Source organism: Tamandua tetradactyla, chromosome 17, assembly GCF_023851605.1.
Source record: "Tamandua tetradactyla isolate mTamTet1 chromosome 17, mTamTet1.pri, whole genome shotgun sequence".
Lineage (NCBI taxonomy): Eukaryota > Metazoa > Chordata > Mammalia > Pilosa > Myrmecophagidae > Tamandua > Tamandua tetradactyla.
This window is the reverse complement of record NC_135343.1, coordinates 73,532,893-73,556,546: the sequence shown is the minus strand read 5'-3', so window position 1 is coordinate 73,556,546 and position 23,654 is coordinate 73,532,893. Positions and strand designations below refer to the sequence as shown.

The window sequence follows — 23,654 nt, the reverse complement described above, 5'->3', positions numbered from 1 at the left end:
AAATATTTTTAAAATTTTGTGAAATATATATCCAGACATTTTATCATACAATATAAGAAGCAATAAAACTATTTTTTACTTCTACTCTACAAAATAAGAAATTCACATATATACTCTCCTCTTAACATCATGGAGTGATAAAAAATGAAGGATTTCACAACCTCTTTAAGAGCCTAATTAGTTATTCATAGCTTTATAGATGTCGAAGCATTCCATAGATAGAGAAAACTACTTTCCTATTCTTATAAAATAGCTAAAAATTTTGATGCTTTAGTTTTATATATTGAAAAATATTAAATATATAAAATTTCTCTTAGCTTTAAACTATCTGACTCTCCGTAATCATTTTTATAAAATGATTCAAATCAACTTCCTTTCCAAATTACATTAAATGGGATAAAGATTTTAGATATAAAATACAAATATTTATTGGTAAAATATGTTGAAACAAGCCAGTTTTTATAGGAAATCAAGAAAACTGAATTAACTCCTTTCTTCAAATAATCACATAAGTACAATTAAATTAAAGAATAACAGACTGATAAATAAATCTAAAGAGAGAAAATTAAAAAAAAGATCAGGATAACGAGATCTGAGAATCTAAGTATTCTTTCTTTAGCCCCATCAAAAATATCCAATCATCTGAAAAAACTGGTTTCATGTCATCTTGTTTGTATATTAAATGATTCTTTAAATAACTCAGAATAAAGTCACAAATCTAGCTGTCTTTTAAAAGTAGTTTAATATTTTAGTTTTTTGAACATTTTCAAAACACATGACAGAAGTTCAACCTCCAGCATGGCCTAGTTGTCTTGATAATTACAATTAAAACCCCTACATGAAACACAAAAAACAACTCTATCAGGATACAAGAGCACGCAAATTGAGGAGGAGAGTTAAAATTAGAGGAGCGACCTGCAAAAGGGTGAGTTTCCTAATTTTTTGTTTTTCCTTTTCTCTTTGAGCTTTGCCCCAATAGGGGAATAGCGGAGCAGTGGTGCAGGCTGGAAAAACCCTGAAGGAAACCCCATCCTTCTGACCAGGGAACCAGGAAAGGTAACCCATGCCAATCAATGAGCGTGGGAAGAATCTTTGGAAAGAGAGACTCAGAAAGAGGACGCTCCCACTCCAGTATATATAAACCTGTACAAATCCTGGGCTCAACCCTAAGGTGCCCAGATACAGGACAAACTAAAAGCAGCAAGGAAAAGGCTTAGAGAAATGAACTAAGTTTAAAGATACTACACACGTCTCAGACTAAACTCTTCACCACCATCTAGCATCTGTGATACATTTGAGAAATGACCCAAAGCAGTCTAACAAAGACTCTGCAAACTAAACTAAGATTTAAACCATTGCCTGAGTCTTAGACTAACCCCTAAGTGGCACATACAAAGGACAGCTCCAAAGCAACATATCAAAGCCTTTGAAAAGTAAACTGACATTGCAACCTCTGCCCAAAGAAAATGAGAAAAAACTTGTGGTATAAACCTAGAGGGCTGACTGCTTAAAAGAAGAAATCGTATTCTCCAGATAGTTATAATAAGACCCAGGACCTGTACAATAGAACAGAATAGTTAAAAGGTCCAGAATACAACCCCAAACTACTGGGCATACAAAGAACCAGGAAAATGAGATTCAGACTCAAGAAAAAATACATTCAACAAATGCAAATCCTCAAATGATCCAGATGTTCGAATTTTTCAGATAAAAACATTAAAGCATCATTTTAATTATACTCCATGAGGTAAATGTAACTGAAAGGGAAGACAGAAATTCTCATGAGAGAAATAAAGAACATATAAAAATGAACATAATTAGGAATTTTAGAACTTACACATAAAACATTAGGAACAAAAACTTACTAAATAGGCTCAACAGAAATATGGAGATGAAAAAAGAAACAGTGAACATAAAGACAGAACCACACAGAAAGCATCCAATCTTAAGAAAAGAAAAAGATGAGGCAAAAAGAAACCAGAAACCAGTGGGACAACACAAAAGGTTAGCATATAAAAAATGTTTATTTCGTACAAAATTTATATTTTGATTAGCGCATTTCCTAATATAACTTAGGTAGATAGTTTGATTGAACACCATAAGTACTTGGAATCTCAGGTAGGACATGAGATTTTGTTGGTTTGTCCACAGTGATGCCCTGATGAATCCCAGAGTGATTCGATCAGGGAGTGGAAAAGTATTTGCAAAGTCCCCTTCGGGGAATGGTGAGAATGGGGAGAAATTCAACTTCCCCAAGTTGAATTCTTGATATTCTCACAGGCACTGTGGATAACCAAAGCTATAGGCTGAACCCCCAGTCTTGGGGTTAGTTCATATGAAACTTACTCCCACAAAGGATAGGTCAAGTCTACTTAAAAATCAGGCCTAAGAGTCACCCCCAAGAGAGCCTCTTTTGTTGCTCAGATGTGGCTTCTCTCTCCAGCCAACACAACAAGCAAACTCACCACCCTCCCCCTCTCTACATGGGACATGACTCCCAGGGGTGTGGACCTTCCTGGCAACGTGGGACAGAAATCCTAGAATGAGCTGAGACTCAGCATCAAGGGATTGAGAAAGCCTTCTCGACCAAAAGGGGGAAGAGTGAAATGAGACAAAGTGGCAATGGCTGAGAGATTCCAAACAGAGTCAAGAGGTTATCCTGGAGGTTATTCTTACGCATTAAGTAGATATCACCTTGTTAGTCAAGACATAATGGAGAGGTTGGAAGGAACTGCCTAAAAATGTAGAGCTGTGTTCCAGTAGCCATGTTTCTTGAGGATGATCGAATAATGATATAGCTTTCACAATGTGACTGTGTGATTGTGAAAATCTTGTGTCTGATGCTCCTTTTATCTACCTTGTCAACAAACGAGTAGAACATATGGAATAAAAATAAATAATAGGGGGAACAAATGTTAAAACAAATATAGTTTGGAATGCTAATGAAAGCAAGGGGTAAGGGGTATGGTATGTATAATCTTTTTTATTCTGTTTTTGTTTTATTTCTTTTTCTGTTGCCTTTTTATTTCTTTTTCTGAATTGATGCAAATGTTCTAAGAAATGATGAATATGCAAAAAAAAAAAAAAAAAAGGTTAGCCTATGAGTCACTGGAGGCCCAGAAGGGGAAGAGAAAGCAATTGAGGAAGAAAAAAAAAAAAAGAACAAGGAATATTCCCTGAAAACTTCCCAAATTTGGTAAAAAACATAAACTTAAAATTCAAGTACTCAGTAAACCCCAAAGAGAATAAACTCAAAGAAATATGTGTTTAGATGTATTAGAATGAAGCTGTTGAAAACCAAAAATTAAGAAAAACATGATATAATTCCATTCATATGACATTGTGGAAAAGGCAAACTAAAGGGACAAAAACAGATCCATGTTCTAGGGGAAAGAGATGGCTACAAAGGGGCACTGGGGTGCTGGAACTATTCTTTATCTTCATTATGGTGGTGATTACAGGACTATGCTTTTATTGAAACTCATAGAAGTGTATAATAAAATGTATTTTACTGTATATAAGTTATATATACAGTAAGCGTCTCTTGATACGAAATAAGAAGCATTACTATATCACCTATATAGTTTTCTTGCCAGAAATATTTAATCTGAATATAAATGTTAGGAAATAATCAGGTAAATCCAGAATGTGAGATACCTACAAGACTGCTGGCTTGGACTATTCAAAGAAAAGTCTCACAAAAAATAAAAATGGGTTGGGTAACTATTCTAGAATCAAAGAAACCAAAAGACAACCCAAACAACATGTGAATCTTGACTAGCTGCTTGATCGGAAAACAAAACAAAGCAAAGAGCAATGCAAGACACTTTGCAGACCCACTGGGGAAGTGAATGTGGACCGTATATTAAATAACATTAATTACTAATTAACATTAATTTCTTAATATGGTAATGGTATTACAGAGAACTTCCTTATTCTCCAGCAATAAACCTACTTTCTCTGGACGTATATGCTGAATATTTAGGGGCAATGTGTCATGACAGCCTTGTAAATGCTTCAGGGAAAAAAATGTATGTATATGTGTGTGTGTGTGTGTGTGTGTGTGTGTGTGTGTTCAGAAGGAAAGAAGAGTGGGAGGAAGGAAAGGAGAAACAAAACAAAGGTGACAAAATGTTGACAACTGGTGAATCTAGGTTAAGAGAATAATGAGAAATTACACCACTCTAAAAACAAATGCTATTTAGTTACCTCCTTTATAATTTGAAACCTTGTAAGAACCTCTTCTTCAACACCTTTAATTTTACTCAAGGCAGTTTCATGTTTAAACAGCAGTTGTTCTCGTTCAGCTAAAAAACGTTCTCGCTTTTGAAGTTCTTCTGCAAATTCCTGCTGTGCTGCAATTTCACACTGTATCAAAATGCCAGATTTAAGTTATTTTAAAAATATATTCACAAATATTGCAAACTATACTTCTATTTTCTGATTATGATTTAATGAAATGGTGTTTAGGAAGACATGGGTACCTAAGTAAAATTTCGATTACAGTAATAGGTAGACTAGTACAGTAAGTAAACTTGCACAGAAATTCTCATTGCAAGATTCCACTATGATGATTTAAGAGAACGTGGGTTCCAAATGGATCTGTACCACACAGATTTCATGCTCCACTCAACTTCAAGGTCCTATTTTGCCTATACTCATCACTACCTTACCTTATCACATTTCTATTACCTTGGTAGGAGAATTGCCAATTTCCCTGGTCTGGAAGAACCCCAGTCCTGGATCAACGCAATGACCCTTGCCCTACCCTACATTACACTACTAAATACCAGTGGAGGGAAAAAACAAAACAAAACATGCAACCTCAAAATTCAATGGAAAGTGGTGCCATTTTGTAAACTCATGACTCAAACACTTAATCGGCTTTTAATGCAGCCCAGAAATCTTTTTATAATTTCAGGAATCTTTCTATATTTTCATGATCACCTCTCACTTTATTCTCCAATGGCTATTTCAAACTTTCTTCACTATTTGCTTTCAACACACCACCTTCCGCTCTCTATCTCTAAATTCATAGGGAAAAGAGAAGACAACAGAGGAAACATCAATCTCCAGGCCCCAAGACACACATGCATTTCTCCTTCCATTCCACCATGAACATAGGCTCAGAATCTCACTACCTTCTGCTTTCTTGTGGAGACTTCTCTTGGATTATCCCTCACTCAAATATTTTCAGTTTCTCTCATCCCATCTTAAGTGAAATCTCTCTTGATCCCACCCACTTCCCCCGCCCCTTCACAACCAAACTTCTTTAAAATGTTGCCTGTATTTGCTGCCCCCTCTCCTTCACTTCTCAGTCATTCTACAATCCACTTTAATCTGGTTTCAGTCTGTATATCACCCTAGTGAAATGAGTGATTTACTACTAAGTCTAAATTTAAGTCATTCTTCAATCCTAATCTATTAACCCTCTCAGGAGCATTTTAAAATAATGCCACAAATATTAGAAAATGCTGTTTTTCTTCTAATTTAAAATGACTTCTTTCATTTGCTTCAAAGACACTACACTCTCCTGGTTATCAACCTCCCTATTTGCCCCTGGCTTCTCAGTCTCCTGTGAAGTGTTGCATCCTCTGCTGTCCTTTAAATACAAACATTCTTCAGGGTTTGGGCTTAAGCCATTTTTCTTCTCATTTTTTCACATTTTCTCCACTTGACTGCACTCACTCAATGGCTAAAATTACATGCACATATGTTAAATGCTTCCAATCTATACTAGTTCAGGATCTTTTTCCCAAGGTTCAAATTCAACTTTAACACCTTCACTTACATGCACTCAACCAAGACAAAATAAATATGTCTCAAACTGAATTCAATTAGCCATTAAGGAAATCAACACCACAAGATACCACTTTCATATATATCCACTAAGGTATGTCCATCAAACTGATGAATAGGTAAATGAAATGTCATATAACCATATAAGGAACTATTATTCGGCAATAAAAAGGAATGAAGTACTACTGATATCCTACAACATGCATGAATCTTAAAAGAAGCCAGTCACAAAAGGTAACAGGTGGTATGATTCCATTTACAAGAAAAGTCCAGACTAGGCAAATCTACAGGGACTGAAAGTAGCTTAGTGGTTTCCTAGGGCTGGGGGAGTTGAAGGAAAATGGGGAGTGACTGCTAGTAGGTATAGAGTTTTTTTGGGGGGGGTGATGAAAACTGCTTGTAGTGATAGTTGCACAACTCCATGCATATACCAAAAACTACTGAACCGGATGCTTTAAAAATAAATTCTAAAAGTTACGAATTTCAAATAAAATGAAATTAACCTTTCCCTCCTCCTGATTTGCTCCCTATCTCAGTAAAAAGCAATACCATTTATTCAACTGCCCAAAAAAATAAACCGGCACTTCATCCTTAACTAGTCCCTACTACTTACTTCCATATCCAAACAATATCCACGTTCTACTCATTCTCTCTCTGATATATCCTAGATGCATTTCTCTCGATACCTGAGGTTCCCACACCAATCTGAGACACTGTCTGATCACTACCATATTTTCACAGAATACACTTTCTCTAGATCTCAACTACTTTATATCTTTATATCTCCATCCTAGACCTATGTCCCGAATGCCAGGCTGATATATTTAACTGGTCAATTCCCTGATATATACTCTTTCTCTTTTCTAAATCTGCCTCTCAGTCAAAGATAAAGTTAAGACTCATCTCTTGTGTGGATTTCTCTTCAGCAATTTAAATTCAAAATACTCTTCCTGAAATGCTTTGGTAATTATCATCTGAATTATGTTTTGCAAAATCAGATTTTGGTTTTTAAAATATATTTAATTATTTCATATGTACATGTGCCTCCAACTAGTTCAAATAGAAATCGTGTATTACATATAGTTCTGCTTTCTTCTATACCCCCACATGGCAGATGTTTGACAAAGATATAAATTAAATTCTATAAAATATAACTCCCAAAGAAGGCAGATAAAGACCAGTTTTGAGTTGCATTCTGGTTAAGAATTGACAAGAGGACTTCTTGCATATAGGTAAAAAAACTAATCTAGAATATCTACTTCAAAAAGCACACTTAACCATCTTGAGCAAGGATGGAATGGGATGTAATAAACAGAAAACACAAGGCAGTACGGATTCTAAGACATACGCCATACATAAAAACATCACTGTTTATATTATTTTTCCTATCATTAGTTCCATGAATTAAATTTGATTCCCCCTGACAGTGCCTTGATTCACATATCTAAACAAATTAAAATACCTTACATTCAACTTTTGTATATGCTTGGTGTTTAAAACATAAATATCTGTGAATTCTCAATTTAGTTTTTACCTGCAATTTCTGATGTATTTGAGATAATTCATCATATATCTGATTGACATGATGTGGAAGTAAATTCTGTTTATTTGATGCTTTAGATGTTGGATAGCTGACATGTTTCAAAGGAGAATCACTTGCATCACTAAAATATTCAGTCCAACTTCTTGAATTTGAATCCAAATTAGATGGTCGGCAAACTGTTAGGAAAACAAAATTTTAATTACAAACTCTATTAACTTATAGTTGTAAATATTCTCGGAGTAATTTTCAGGAAGTTTCACTTTTCAGTGAATTATAATATTGTTTAAAAGTTAGAAGTATTATATCCAAAAGAAAAAAGAATAATGCAAATATGGTTAAATGTCAACATTTAGAACATTTGGGTGAAGGGTATACAGGAATTTTCTGCAACTTTTTTCCAAGCATGAAATTATTTCAAACTATATTATGTAAGTATATGAAAATGCTCATGAATTAACTACCTAAGTTAAGAAATGTAATGTCATCTTACCTTAAAGATCCTTGATCATATAATCATATAATTTCTGGAATATCTTCCTTCAAGTAGTATGTTAACGCAAGTATCAGAAATTCAAATTTTCATTGTTTTTCAATTTTATGAATGTAAATGTGACAACATCATACTACAGATGGATATTTGAGTTGTTCAGGCTATACAGATGCTGCAAACAACCCTGAACAAGTCTCCTGGTGCACATATTCAAGAATTTTTCTAGAGTATATAATTAGTAGCAAAATTACTAGATTATAGGGTATATGTCAGGTTCAACTTTGCTGGTAATGCCAAACTGTTTCCAAGTTATATTAATTTACTCTCCCAACAGCACTAGAGGAGAGAATTCCTATTGTTTCATATCCTTGGCAATACTGTATTGTCCAAATTCATTTCCTGCTAATACTGAGTATGAAATGCTATCTCACAGGGTTTTAATTTGTATTAGTCTCTTAGAAGTCCTAGTTTTACAGAGAGGGTCTCCTATTATATTCCCTATGTTGGAAAGACTGTGGGCTATCATCTGAATCTGGGCCCTGGAGGGCTGAAATTTTAAAATTTTTGAATTTTTAAAAAAGAAAAAAAATTCCACATCATTCTCTTTTCAACAAATACATTTAGAGTGAAAGACATTTTCAGTACTTTGCTTCTCTAAGTTCCCACCTCACCAATTCCTTGCCTCAGTATTCCTTATTTTTTTCAATTCTTAAATTGAAATATATAATATATATATATAGATATATATTAGTTTAACCTATGTTTTTGACTGAAAAGGCTAGTATGTAGCTGGAAATGTGAGTCCAGGCAGAATTATTTCCATCTTCCTCAGATTCTGAGATGTATAGGAAAAAAAGGGAGGAGGGAAAGGGGAAGGAAGAAATGACTGTGTACTGTGAGGAGAGCTGACACATTTTCAGGAGAAGAACTTCACCCGTGCTGTTATGGGGAACTGGTGCTACCAGTGGGCACTGGCACTATCAGACATGTGGCGAAGAGGAGGAGCAAGCACCATTTCTGGTTGCCTCTTCCCTTGAAAGCCTGAAAAAATTCTGCTCCTAAGTAATCCCTACTTTAAGCAATTTGGGGTATTATCTCAAAATATTAAAATGTTAGTAAAATATTACCCTAGTAATTTACTCACTTTCAAACATATACTGATTTGAAAAAGAACTGAAGATAGCGTGAAAAGTACTCATTTGATTATTAATTCACTTTTTTAGGTTTTGAGAGTGCAGGAATACTATTGGAGAGCTGAGAAGTTAATTTTTCTCTAAGCCTTTAATCTAACAGTAAGCACAGGGCAATGGAGGCACAATGGCAGAGTAGGCAATGGTGGCGCAGTGGCAGAGTTCTTGCCTGCTATGCTGGAGACCCAGGTTCATTTCCCGGTGCCTGCCCATGCAAAAACAAACAAACAAACAAACAAATAAATAAATAAAATAATAAGCACAGTAGTTATCTTATGGCTAACAAAAAAAATCAGAACACAGAAATATACAGACATCTCAAGACCAGTGATTTTACTACAGTGTATACTTTATGTGCTCTACTTAACAATGTTAATACTTTAAATGATTTTTCTGAAATGAACATTTCTTTTACCTTTTTCTATTTTGGAGGTACTAACTCTACGATCATTCTCAATTAACTCTTCTTCTGTTTCCCGTTGTTTCAAATCAGGAAAAGAATCCAGTTCATCATCTAGGCTTTAAAAAAACATTCTATCACAGCAATATTTTCTATAATATTTTAAAAATATAAAACTGCTTTAAATATTAACAGTATAATAAAGGATTGTTGAGTAGAAATGTAAAAAATAGCAGTCATTGACTAGATGAGCCAGTATAAGTATCTTTCACCCTTTTCTACATAATCAAATGTGCTTAGAACAAAATATACCTGTATAATGCCCTACAACTGTTAAACACAGTCTTTCACTAGATCTCCATTAATTCTGTAAGGAAGATATAAAAGGTACTTTTATTTATAGTTTTAGATTGAAGAATAAATATTTCAGATGAGAAACAGAACTCTGAAGAATTTAAGTAACTGGCAGGTGACATAACTAAAATGTAGAGCAGAACTAGAATCCTAGGTCTTCTCTCCAAAAAGATTGTCATATTTAAAATTTCTAAGGCAGCACTATCCAAAAGGAATATAATGCAAGTCATATGTGCAATTAAATTTTCTAGTTGACACATTAAAAATAGAAAAACAGGTGAAATTTTAATAATAAATTTTATTTCACCTGGTATATGTCCAAAAGACTATCATTTCTACACATAAACATAAAAAATTATCAATGATACCTTTTTTTTTTTTTAATCTGTGCTAACTCTTCAAAGTCTGGTGTGAATTTTTTGCTTACAGTATATGTCAATGGAGACTGGGCACTTTTCAAGTACTCAATAGCCAAACATGGCCTGTGGCTACATCAGACACAATACTTCTAGACAGTATCACTTACAACTAAGGAAAGTGAAAAACTTTTCCAATGTTATAAAATCCTTCATAATCTAACCCTTCAAATAATAATTTGAAATTACATCAAATCTTTTATATAAAGACAAAAAATGTAAAGCTGTCAGGTAAATATAAGAAAATAATTTTCATGAATTTTTAATTATTCTCTTAAAGCAATTTCCACTTTCTTTCCCTCTACGTTCTTTCCACCTCATGCCCAAATCTTGAATCCAGAGCAACAAGATTCTGTGAGTACCAAATGAAATAGTAGTAACAGTAATGATAATAACAATAGTTAACACTGAGTGTTTACCATACACCCAGACTTGTTCTAAGTGATTTACATAGATTAACTCACTTAAGTAAAGAATGAGGCAACTATAGAAATACCTCAAGTTTCCAAGTATCAATTACATTATTAATGTACAGATATTTTAGAAACCACTGTCATTTTTTTCTCTCCATAATTATCTCAATATTTCATTGTGTCTGTGTGTGTGTGTATATATATATATATACACACCTTTAAGGTTTTTATATTATTTCAAAATGCTTCCCCCTTCTTAATCCCCAAAGCATCTTATTTCTGCCATATATAGATATATACATATATAATTTTTTGTACGCTGTATGGAGGGAGTCACATTTCATTCTTTTTTCCATGTGAGTATCCTGTTATTGCAGCACCATTTGTTGAATTTTTGCATCTTTAGTTTTCTGCTTGTTTGCTTGCTTGTTTATTTGTTTGGGTGGGAAGTGCATGGGCCAGGAATCGAAGCCAGGTCTCTCTCAAGGGAGGTAAGAATTCTACCACTGAACTACCCTTGCACCCCTATTCCTGCCATATATTTTTGACAATATTCAAATATTCAATTTACAACTTCATTTCATTTTAGCTTCTACTGTTTTTATACTGATTTTATTCATACTAAGTACTATCTCCTCTACAAAACTGCTGAACTCTCGTGCCCAGGGTTATATCATAGTCCTTCTGTGATTACTGTTTCCTCAGAACTTCTTCTATCTCAATCTCAAATATTTAAAATATAGTGCTTATCTCTCCCTTCATCACCTCAGTGATGAAGGCACTAGAAGACAGGAAACTGGGCAAGGGGGTGCTGCTGCAGTGAGTATCTCGCCCCTGTCTGGTAGGATGGCAGGGGTCCCAGAGGGTGCAAGCCTGGTCCACAAGGAGTCACTTTCTGCCCATCTACTCAGAAGGGGGACATGGAGACAGAGGAGCACCCTGCCCTGGGCAGAGGAAAGCAACAGAGGGAGTGGCGGGTGGGTTCCCTGCTCTCTTCTGGGTCCTCTTCGTCCCAATAAATACATTTTTTCCTTTAAAACCCCGAGTGTTAATAGTGCTTAATTTGGGCTTTTGAGCTGTGGCCCATTGTGATAAGCTGCTGCTACTGCAGGGCATGCCCATATTCCCCCCACGGGCTAGTTAAAATGTCTGAAACCTAAGTTATGGTCATATTTCTTTGGAAGGAAAAAACCTACATGATTTGAACTGAACTGAAAGCAAATGTCCACAATGGACCCTGTGGCTGCACCTCTCACTCCACATTGCAATATTAGTGTAAAAAATGTGATAAGCAGCCTGAAAGAGACAGGAGGAAAGCTGGCCAAAACTGGGAAGGTCTTTGGATTTCTGGTGTTAGATTATAGTTTTACTTTAAGGAGGTACTGAACATTTGCTCTGGTTTTGAGTTCCAGATTTCCAACTTCAGGCACCCCTCTACTACGGCTTTAAACTACCTTATGGCTATATGGAACAGTGCCCATTTCCCCAAGTCCTCAACACCATGTTATCATTTTAATAATTTTTTTTAATCTTATAGGTAAAACATTGCAGCCCGTTCATGTGCCATTGTTGTTTTAATTTGATTTGCTCAGATGCAGTGAGCTTGAATTTTTTCCTAGTATTTGTGAGCAACTTACATTTATGTAATAGTAAGTTACTGTGCAGTTTAAAAATTGTTCTTGCCCATTATTCAATTTGCACATTTCTTGTTGAGTGTTTGTCTTTCCTTGACTGAATCTATGTCATAATATTGATATCTAGCTACATCTATATTTATATTCCTTTTTGTTCTTAATTATGTGGGATATTTTTATCAATCATTTACATTTTAAATTTAATATTATGAAATTTCTCATAGCTCAAAATTATATATATATATATATAAATTTCACAAAGTTTAAGGATTCCTGTAATAAACACCATATATCTGCCATCTAGCATAAAGGAAAATATATATATATATATATATAGTGCTTACTACACTGCTAGCTACACAAGAGATAGAGTTAAACATTGCTGACTAATAAACCTATATCCCATTTTTTTTCCTAATTCCCTTTTAAAAAAAACTAAATGTAGCAGAGTCTTCATTTGGATGCAGAAGAATAACCATAAAAATAATTTTTCACTTTTCAAACTGTGTAAATAATTTAACTTCTGTGATGCCAACAAACATCGTGCTACAGTTATGTTTTTATCAGAGATTTTCAGTAAAAAATGAGCAAAGTTTCTTCAAATATTCAGCAGACTCCACATTGTTTACACTTCCTCTCAGGGAAAGGCAAAAACATGAACAATCCCCCCTTTTACCTTTCTCAATTTTTTTAAACACTGAGGAGACAGAAATAATACGGAGTAATGGCTACTTTACCAATTCACATTTAAGCGCTTTAGGGAACTGCAAAGAGGTGTTGTACAATTCTTTCTTTCATCAGAATAAAATCTTGAGGAACCAACTTTATCTTCAGATGAATAGGCATCCAAATCATCTGTCAACAAAAAAGAAAACACCAGAGATTACACATTCAGATCAGACACTAATGGTCTCACTCAGGATCCTAAACATCAAACGGGGAAATTATGCTTTCTTATCTGTATGTCTCCCTAACTAGACTGATTACATGTGCTTTTATCCATTACCTTATTTGATTCTAGTAACAACACTGATAAATAAACAGAACAGGGGTATTTTACCCTCATCTACAGGTTAGGAACCCAAAGGCCAGAGAGATTATGAGAATTTTTCCAAATAACAAAGCTAGCAAGTGGAAATATTAAAATTCAGAATCCAGCTTTCTCTCTACTTAAAAATGACATATCTCAATGTTTCTCAAACATTTGTTTAATAAACTCATGGTCTATATCTTACTACAGTGAATAAAAGGAAAACAAGCGCTTCTCTGACAAGAAATTTACAATAGTTTTTAAATACAGGAATCCTTCTAACAGTCATTTAAAGTTTTAGGGCAAATCTCAAAATAAAATACACTTTTAATTTAAGATACTTCTAAAGCTAATGACTCTGTTGTCTGGAATATTTTTCAATAAATACTGAAATAATTAAATTTCCTTCAATAAACTGAAAGAATATGTCAGAAGAGTGTTTTTCAAATCAACTAACTTTAGTTAAAAAGAAAATAGATTGATCGAATTAGCTGGTGGAACTCACCAAAGCAAGCCTCAAAAACTTATTTACATTTCTCAAAAATTTAAAATTAAATAACTGAAAAAAAATTAAATTCCTGAAGATGGCGGATCAGCGAGGTGTGGGGTTTAGTTCATCCTTCAGAGCAGCTAGTAAATAGCCAGGAACAACTGCTCGGACCACGAAAATGACCGGACACACAACGTACCCCAGTCTGGACAAGCTGGATCGGCTGTGAGCCCCCCCAGAACCGTGAATTCTCCAAGCCACTGTGGCTGGCACCCCTCCCCCACAGGTTGCTTCCCAGAGGGGAAAGGAAAGAGACTTTACCAGCAGCAGTAGGGGCTGAGCACAACCAAGCTCCAATTGTGGAATTAATTCACAAATTCTGACTACTAAAAATAGGCCCTAAGCTCAGCTGAACCTCAAGTAAAAGCAGAGGTTGCTGGTTTTTGCCTGGGTGCATAGGGAACAGGGCTGACAGAAAAAGAAAAAAAAACAGCTTTTTTTGGATTTGAAAAGGTCTGGGCTCTGAAGAAAGAGCAAAAATCGAGGAATTTTAACTGTCCACTTGGAAGAACTAGAGAAAGAACAGCAAACTAACCCCAAAGAATGCAAACGCAAAGAAATAAGGAAGATTAGAGCAGAAATAAATGAAATTGAGACCATGAAATCAATCAAGAAAATCAACAAAACCAGAAGTTGGTTCTATGAGAAAATCAATAAGATTGATGGACCCTTAGTGAGGTGGACAAAAAAGAAGAAGAGAGAGGATGCAAATAAATAAAATCAGAACTGGAAGAGGAGACCTAACCAGTAACCCCACAGAAATAAAGGAGGTAATGAGAGGATACTATGAACAACTTTATGCTAATAAACTCAACAACATAGATGAAATGGACAACTTCCTAGAAAGGCATGAACAACCAACATTGACTCAAGAAGAAATAGACGACCTCAACAAACAAATCATAAGTAAAGAAATTGAATCAGTCATTAAGAAACTCCCCAAAAGAAAAGTCCAGGACCAGATGGCTTCACATGTGAATTCTACCAAACATTCCAGAAAGAATTAGTACCAATCCTACTCAAACTCTTCAAAATAATCGAAGAGGAGGGAAAGCTACCTAACTCATTATACGAAGCCAACATCACCCTCATACCAAAGCCAGACAAAGATATTACAAGAAAAGAAAACTACAGACCAATCTCTCTAATGAATATAGATGTAAAATCCTCAATGAAATTCTAGCAAATCGAATCTAGCTGCTGATTTAAGACCTAAGAGATTAACTTTATTGCCTGGCCAGAGTACAAATTAAATAATGGCCAGTTTGGCCAGAAAACGGAACCCTTGACCCACAAATTCTTTGTGAACTTTGACAATTACTTTCAGCATCTTGGCAAGTCAAGTCCCATATATCCAGGTCTTCTTTGGCTTGTGCAGGTGCCTCCCCATCCGCCAGCCCCCCAGCCCGTCTCTGCCAAACTTGTTCTACTTATCAAATTCTTCTACTCCATTCCACTCTCTCCAAACAATCTAGTTCCGAACTCAGCATCCCTTCTCCCCTCTCCCAGACTCTACATTCGATCCTGCTGAAGACCTCCTTAGCTCCCCTGTCCCATCTCCTGCCCCCGCCCCCATCTCCAGACTCCACTGCAGAATCTCAACCCTCCTCTAAACCTTTCCTTCCCCCTACTCCTCCCAACACAGGCTCTCCTAGCCGAGCCGAAACTGCTGCCACATTTCCTTCTTCCCTTTCTTAAGCTGAGCAGTATCTAGGTTCATACTCTACTGACTCCACCCAATTTATGAAAGAATTCCAGTACTATACTGTGTCCTATGACCTCTCCTGGCTAGATCTAAGTGCTTAATGCCTGTTTGTTAGTTGATGTGTTCAGTGTGGTTATTACTTAGTGGGTTACTTAGATGAAATAAGTGTTAAATGTCTGTTTGAATTTGTTGATTGTTATGTTCCCGCATTTGTACTGGTCAAATGTTCCTAACTGATCATACTGATTACAGAAATTCTTTAGAAAGGGAATCTTTAGGCTGTACTGAAAATTGGAAAGACTTTAGCTATGAGTCTATAAAGAAAGAGTTTATTTCTGTAACATAATCTAGCTTCAAAATGATTTAAAATGAAAAAAAAATTACCATTACTGTTTTAGGAGTAAAGATATTATAGTTAAAATCGTTCTGTAAAAAGGTAAAAATGAGATGAGATAATATGTTCAATTCTTTAGTTGTCCCTCTCAGAAGTATTTGTGTTTTGTTCATATAAAACAACTAATGTTTTTACTTCTGAAAGAAGCTTCAATTAAAAATGCTTATAAAACTTAAAGTTCAAACTGTAAGTTTTAATTGTTCTCTTTAAATTTTAAAATGCATTACTCTTCGTATAGCCTAGTAGTTTCCTGACACTTTAAGTGTCTATGTGACACCTGAGACTCAGATTTATTTTAATTTAATTTAATTTTATTATTATCTGTTGGGGGGTGCATGGTCTGGGAATCGAACCCGGGTCTCCTGCATGGAAGGTGAGTACTTTACCACTGAACCACCCATGCTCCCTGAAACTCAGATTTGGTTCTCCAGCTCTGAAAGTCAGCATGGGTTCATACAGCAACTGTTAAAAAACAAAACAAACAAAAAAAAATTGAAAAAGATCAAACTCTGATTAAAGATGTGACGAAACTAATCTGGTTAAAACTAAGATAAATCAATATACAAAATCAATATACAAAGTAAAGAATAATATTGTTTATATTTAAACCTTTCTTTAACTTTTGTGTGAGATAAAAAAAAAGTTTATCTTGTACAAAATTTAAGTTTTCTATAGCACCCCATCTAATTTATTGTGTCTAGTCAGTTAATTTAAACAACCTAATTCAGCATTATTTGATATAGAATCTGAAATAAGGAACAAAATCTTATTATTCTGTACAAATTAATATTATGCAATGATGCATTTCAGAATAGCTTGGGCAGAAAATGAAAAATGTTTGCAGAGTAGGAAAAGCAGAACTATTAAACTTTCCCATCTGGGAATTCCTGACATTTTCTTAGGCAAGAGGGACTCCCAATTTAACAAGCCAACACCTCAATTTTGAGGCTTGTCCTTATGAAACTTTATTTTTGTAATAGCAAACTGAACCTACTTATTAGTGCCTCAGAGTCATCTCCAGAAAATCTCTGCTGTTCAAATGTGGTCTCCCTCCTAGCCAAACTCTGAACTTAGTCCGCAATGTGGGACATGATTGCCAGACGTATAAGCCTGGCCCTGGTATCACAGGACACAAATGGCCCTAACATCACGAAACATAAGTTCCAAGGATGAGTCTGGCCTTGGCATCATGGATTAACTGACTAAAAGGGGAAAAGAAATAGAGTTTCAATGGCTAAGAGATTCCAAATTGAATTGAGAGGTCATTCTGGCAGTTACTCTTATGCACATTTCAACCAGATATTGCTATCTGCCACAATATGGCAAACTCCAACCAACAAACTCCTGGGAACCCTGAAAGATATCTTGTGCTATGTAAAATTTTACTTACTAGGTTTGTTTTTCAGAGATTTAAAACCTCCAGATTGTTCCAATGCCAGAGAAGCTATAAAACTAAAGACGCCAGACTCTCCAAGAACAACAACCAGTTCCATCATATCATCCCTTTGCCTCTTAATGACAATGCCCCTTTTCAGCTTTGAAGCAGTTAGAGAGTCATCGCCCAGACATCCCTCCTCATTTTGGGGCCCTATCTCTTAAAACTGTTAACCAGCTTTATTTACAGAACCATCCAAACGATGACGAATCAGGCTGTTGGTGATATGTTACTCCTCCAGCAAAAATATCAGTACTAGCCACCGCCCCGTGATGAAACATAGGGACAGCTCTATGCCTCTCACCAGCTGGAAGATACAGAAAACAGACTTTCACCTTTCTGCCTCCTAAGTAAACTAAAAGAGGCTGAAATGTTAGGCAGAACCCTTGCCCCATGATGTGACTAGCCTCTAGCAAATATTCCAAGCTTTCCCTATCCATGAATCCAGGAAACCCACCAAGCCCACCCTAGCATATGCCCTCTTGTCCTCAAGCAGCTGTAAAGTTGCAATAAGCTCCCCTTACCCAACATCCACCCTCCAGCAGTTGCACTCTGCCTGACTATGGTGGCATTTAAATTTTAGGCCTCGGTAATGAAGAGTTGCCAACTCCCCACTTAGACCCATGCTTCCAAAACCAACCAACAGATTCTGCCAACTTCCTGCTCTCAAGCTAGACAAAGGAAACCCACTGCCTCCCTTTCCCTACTTCCTGCCAACCATCTTATATAAGCTGTACCTATTTCCCTGACCACTGCTGTTTAAGAAGCCTACCATCTTAGGCTTCAGCCTGCTTGTGCATAGCCTCCCAATAAAGCTCCTTCAATTAAAAAAAAGAGAGAGAAGGTAAACTGTTATACATATGTTAACAGAAAACTTAAATATAAACACTTAGTTACATACTACCACATGAAGTTCCCAGTCACCCAATCCCATAAATTTTTTGAGTACATTTTTTTGATAGATTCCTGTTAGTGAAAAAAATCATCACCCTAATGTGGAAAAGTTTATGCCTTGAAAAATAGCAATTAGTTCTCTTTAACCAGAATACTGTGTTTAGTTTTTAACATCTTCAAAGGTAGAAATACTGTAAAGGAAAACACCAAAATAATTCATCCAGTTAAGATTTTTAAAGACCTCTTACAGTTACCCAAGAAATCATGATTACTTTTAATTCATTAACAGACTGAAAAAAGCTTAGTACTGTAACCGAGATATTAAGAATTAACAAATGATCATGACTACTGAATGAGTATGTAGATGTTTTTGTTTCTATATCCTAGAATAGGCAGAAACTAATACCTGACATTACTGAAACTCAACTAGTCTCACCCTTGTTTATGCTGTAACTGTTATGGTTGTGACAGTCTAAACCCAGCTCTGTTTACAGTTACTTTGTAATGGTTTTTCTACCCTGGTCTCAACCCTGCTTGTATTTTCAATTCTAATGGTTATTCTAACCCTCTCAGCCCTGTCTGTACTTGGTATTGTAATGGTAACAATTACATCTGCACTTGCCTGAATTCATAAAAACTCTTTTTTTTTTTAATTAACGGGAAAAAAGAAATTAACCCAACATTTAGAAATCATACCATTCTACATATGCAATCAGTAATTCTTAACATCATCACATAGATGCATGATCATCGTTTCTTAGTACATTTGCATCGGTTTAGAAGAACTAGCAACACAACAGAAAAAGATATAGAATGTTAATATCGAGAAAAGAAATAAAAGTAATAATAATAGAAAAAAAAAAAAAACCTATAGCTCAGATGCAGCTTCATTCAGTGTTTTAACATGATTACTTTACAATTAGGTATTATTGTGCTGTCCATTTTTGAGTTTTTGTATCTAGTCCTGTTGCACAGTCTGTATCCCTTCAGCTCCAATCACCCATTATCTTACCCTGTTTCTAACTCCTGCTGGACTCTGTTACAATGACATATTCCAAGTTTATTCTCGAACGTCGGTTCACATCAGTGGGACCATACAGTATTTGTCCTTTAGTTTTTGGCTAGACTCACTCAGCATAATGTTTTCTAGGTCCATCCATGTTATTACATGCTTCATAAGTTTATCTTGTCTTAAAGCTGCATAATATTCCATCGTATGTATATACCACAGTTTGCTTAGCCATTCTTCGGCTGATGGACATTTTGGCTGTTTCCATCTCTTTGCAATTGTAAATAATGCTGCTATAAACACTGGTGTGCAAATGTCCGTTTGTGTCTTTGCCCTTAAGTCCTTTGAGTAGATACCCAGCAATGGTATTGCTGGGTCGTATGGCAATCCTATATTCAGCTTTTTGAGGAACCGCCAAACTGCCTTCCACAGTGGTTGCAACATTTGACATTCCCACCAACAGTGGACAAGTGTACCTCTTTCTCCGCATCGTCTCCAGCACTTGTCATTTTCTGTTTTGTTGATAATGGCCATTCTGGTGGGTGTGAAATGATATCTCATTGTGGTTTTGATTTGCATTTCTCTAATGGCCAGGGACATTGAGCATCTCTTCATGTGCCTTTTGGCCATTTGTATTTCCTCTTCAGGTAGGTGTCTGTTCAAGTCTTTTTCCCATTTTGTAATTGGGTTGGCTGTCTTTTTGTTGTTGTTGAGTTGAACAATCTCTTTATAAATTCTGGATACTAGACCTTTATCTGATATGTCATTTCCAAATATTGTCTCCCATTGTGTAGGATGTCTTTCTACTTTCTTGATGAAGTTCTTTGATGCACAAAAGTGTTTAATTTTGAGGAGTTCCCGTTTATTTATTCCCTTCTTCAGTGCTCTTGCTTTAGGTTTAAGGTCCATAAAACCGCCTCCAATTGTAAGTTTCATAAGATATCTCCCTACATTTTCCTCTAACTGTTTTATGGTCTTAGACCTAATGCTTAGATCTTTGATCCATTTTGAGTTAACTTTTGTATAGGGTGTGAGATACGGGTTTTCTTTCATTCTTTTGCATATGGATATCCAGTTCTCTAGGCACCATTTATTGAAGAGACTGTTCTGTCCCAGGTGAGTTGGCTTGACTGCCTTATCAAAGATCAAATGTCCATAGATGAGAGGGTCTATATCTGAGCACTCTATTCGATTCCATTGGTCGATATATCTATCTTTATGCCAATACCATGCTGTTTTGACCACTGTGGCTTCATAATATGCCTTAAAGTCCGGCAGCGTGAGGCGTCCAGCTTCGTTTTTTTCCCTCAAGATGTTTTTAGCAATTCGGGGCACCCTGCCCTTCCAGATAAATTTGCTTATTGGTTTTTCTATTTCTGAAAAATAAGTTGTTGGGATTTTGATTGGTATTGCATTGAATCTGTAAATCAATTTAGGTAGGATTGACATCTTAACTATATTTAGTCTTCCAATCCATGAACACGGTATGCCCTTCCATCTATTTAGGTCTTCTGTGAGTTCTTTTAGCAGTTTTTTGTAGTTTTCTTTATATAGGTTTTTTGTCTCTTTAGTTAAATTTATTCCTAGGTATTTTATTCTTTTAGTTGCGATTGTAAATGGGATTCGTTTCTTGATTTCCCCCTCAGCTTGTTCATTACTAGTGTATAGAAATGCTACAGATTTTTGAATGTTGATCTTGTAACCTGCTACTTTGCTGTACTCATTTATTAGCTCTAGTAGTTTTGTTGTGGATTTTTCCGGGTTTTCGATGTATAGTATCATATCGTCTGCAAACAGTGATAGTTTTACTTCTTCCTTTCCAATTTTGATGCCTTGTATTTCTTTTTCTTGTCTAATTGCTCTGGCTAGAACCTCCAACACAATGTTGAATAATAGTGGTGATAGTGGACATCCTTGTCTTGTTCCTGATCTTAGGGGGAAAGTTTTCAATTTTTCCCCATTGAGGATGATATTAGCTGTGGGTTTTTCATATATTCCCTCTATCATTTTAAGGAAGTTCCCTTGTATTCCTATCTTTTGAAGTGTTTTCAGCAGGAAAGGATGTTGAATCTTGTCAAATGCCTTCTCTGCATCAATTGAGATGATCATGTGATTTTTCTGCTTTGATTTGTTGATATGGTGTATTACATTAATTGATTTTCTTATGTTGAACCATCCTTGCATACCTGGGATGAATCCTACTTGGTCATGATGTATAATTCTTTTAATGTGTTGTTGGATACGATTTGCTAGAATTTTATTGAGGATTTTTGCATCTATGTTCTTTAGAGAGATTGGTCTGTAGTTTTCTTTTTTTGTAATATCTTTGCCTGGTTTTGGTATGAGGGTGATGTTGGCTTCATAGAATGAATTAGGTAGTTTGTTCATGTCTTTCCAGGAACCCGTCCATTTCATCTAAATTGTTGTATTTGTTAGCGTAAAGTTGTTCATAGTATCCTGTTATTACCTCCTTTATTTCTGTGAGGTCAGTAGTTATGTCTCCTCTTCCATTTCTGATCTTATTTATTTGTATCCTCTCTCTTCTTCTTTTTGTCAATCTTGCTAAGGGCCCATCAATCTTATTGATTTTCTCATAGAACCAACTTCTGGACTTATTGATTTTCTCTATTTTTTTTCATGTTTTCAATTTCATTTATTTCTGCTCTAATCTTTGTTATTTCTTTCCTTTTGCTTGCTTTGGGATTAGTTTGCTGTTCTTTCTCCAGTTCTTCAAGTGGACAGTTAATTCCTGCATTTTTGCCCTTTCTTCTTTTCTGATATAGGCATTTAGGGCAATAAATTTCCCTCTTAGCACTGCCTATGCTGCGTCCCATAAGTTTTGATATGTTGTGTTTTCATTTTCATTCGCCTCGATGTATTTACTAATTTCTCTTGCAATTTTTTCTTTGACCCACTCGTTGTTTAAGAGTGTGTTGTTGAGCCTCCACGTATTTGTGAATTTTCTGGCACTCTGCCTATTAAAGATTTGCAACTTCATTCCTTTATGATCCGAGAAAGTGTTGTGTATGATTTTAATCTTTTTAAATTTGTTAAGACTTGCTTTGTGACCCAGCATATGGTCTATCTTTGAGAATGATCCATGAGCACTTGAGAAAAAGGTGTATCTTGCTGTTGTGGGATGTAATGTCCTATAAATGTCTGTTAAGTCTAGGTCATTTATAGTAATATTCAGATTCTCTTATTTCTTTATTGATCCTCTGTCTAGATGTTCTGTCCATTGATGAGAGTGGTGAATTGAAGTCTCCACCTACTATGGAATATAAGTCTATTTCCTTTTTCAGTGTTTGCAGTGTATTCCTCATGTATTTTGGGGCATTCTGGTTCGGTCGTAAATATTTATGATTGTTATGTCTCCTTGTTTAATTGTTCCTTTTATTAGTATATAGTGTCCTTCTTTGTCTCTTTTAACTGTTTTACATTTGAAGTCTAATTTGTTGGATATTAGTATAGCCACTCCTGCTCTTTTCTGGTTGTTATTTGCATGAAATACCTTTTCCCAACCTTTCACCTTCAACCTATGTTTATCTTTGGGTCTAAGATGTGTTTCCTGTAGACAGCATATAGAAGGATCCTGTTTTTTAATCCATTCTGCCAGTCTATGTCTTTTGATTTGGGAATTCAGGCCATTAACATTTAGTGTTATTACTGTTTGGATAATATTTTCCTCTATCATTTTGCCTTTTGTATTATATATATCATATCTGACTTTCCTTCTTGCTACACTCTTCTCCATACCTCTCTCTTCTGTCTTTTCGTATCTGACTCTAGTGCTCCCTTTAGTATTTCTTGCAGAGCTGGTCTCTTGGTCACAAATTCTCTCAGTGACTTTTTGTCTGAGAATGTTTTAATTTCTCCCTCATTTTTGAAGGACAGTTTTGCTGGATATAGGAGTCTTGGTTGGCAGTTTTTCTCTTTTAGTAATTTAAATATATCATCCCACTGTCTTCTAGCTTCCATGGTTTCTGCTGAGAAATCTACACATAGTCTTATTGGGTTTCCCTTGTATGTGATGGATTGTTTTTCTCTTGCTGCTTTCAAGATCCTCTCTTTCTCTTTGACCTCTGACATTCTAACTAGTAAGTGTCTTGGAGAACGCCTATTTGGGTCTAATCTCTTTGGGGTGCGCTGCACTTCTTGGATCTGTAAATTTAGGTCTTTCATAAGAGTTGGGAAATTTTCAGTGAAAATTTCTTCCATTAGTTTTTCTCCTTTTCCCTTCTCTTCTCCTTCTGGGACACCCACAACACGTATATTTGTGCGGTTCATATTGTCCTTGAGTTCCCTGATCCCCTGTTCAAATTTTTCCATTCTTTTCCCTATAGTTTCTGTTTCTTTTTGGAATTCAGATGTTCCATCCTCCAATTCACTAATTCTAGC

General features: G+C 35.6%; 1 protein-coding gene across 3 annotated transcripts in view; it reads right to left on the bottom strand.

Moving 5' to 3' along the window:
• CCDC138 (coiled-coil domain containing 138) overlaps nt 1-23,654 on the bottom strand; it is a 98,272-nt gene that overhangs the window by 60,209 nt on the left and 14,409 nt on the right. Inside the window, exons 3-7 of one of the 3 annotated variants that reach the window (XM_077134948.1) lie at nt 16,272-16,380; nt 12,977-13,094; nt 9,438-9,541; nt 7,334-7,518; nt 4,210-4,368 (exon numbers count right to left, since the gene is read on the bottom strand). In XM_077134948.1, coding sequence (XP_076991063.1) covers nt 4,210-4,368; nt 7,334-7,518; nt 9,438-9,541; nt 12,977-13,094; nt 16,272-16,380 — 675 coding nt within the window. The remainder of the gene's footprint in view (nt 1-4,209; nt 4,369-7,333; nt 7,519-9,437; nt 9,542-12,976; nt 13,095-16,271; nt 16,381-23,654) is intronic. The other 2 variants (XM_077134950.1, XM_077134949.1) reach the window with 2 other exon arrangements.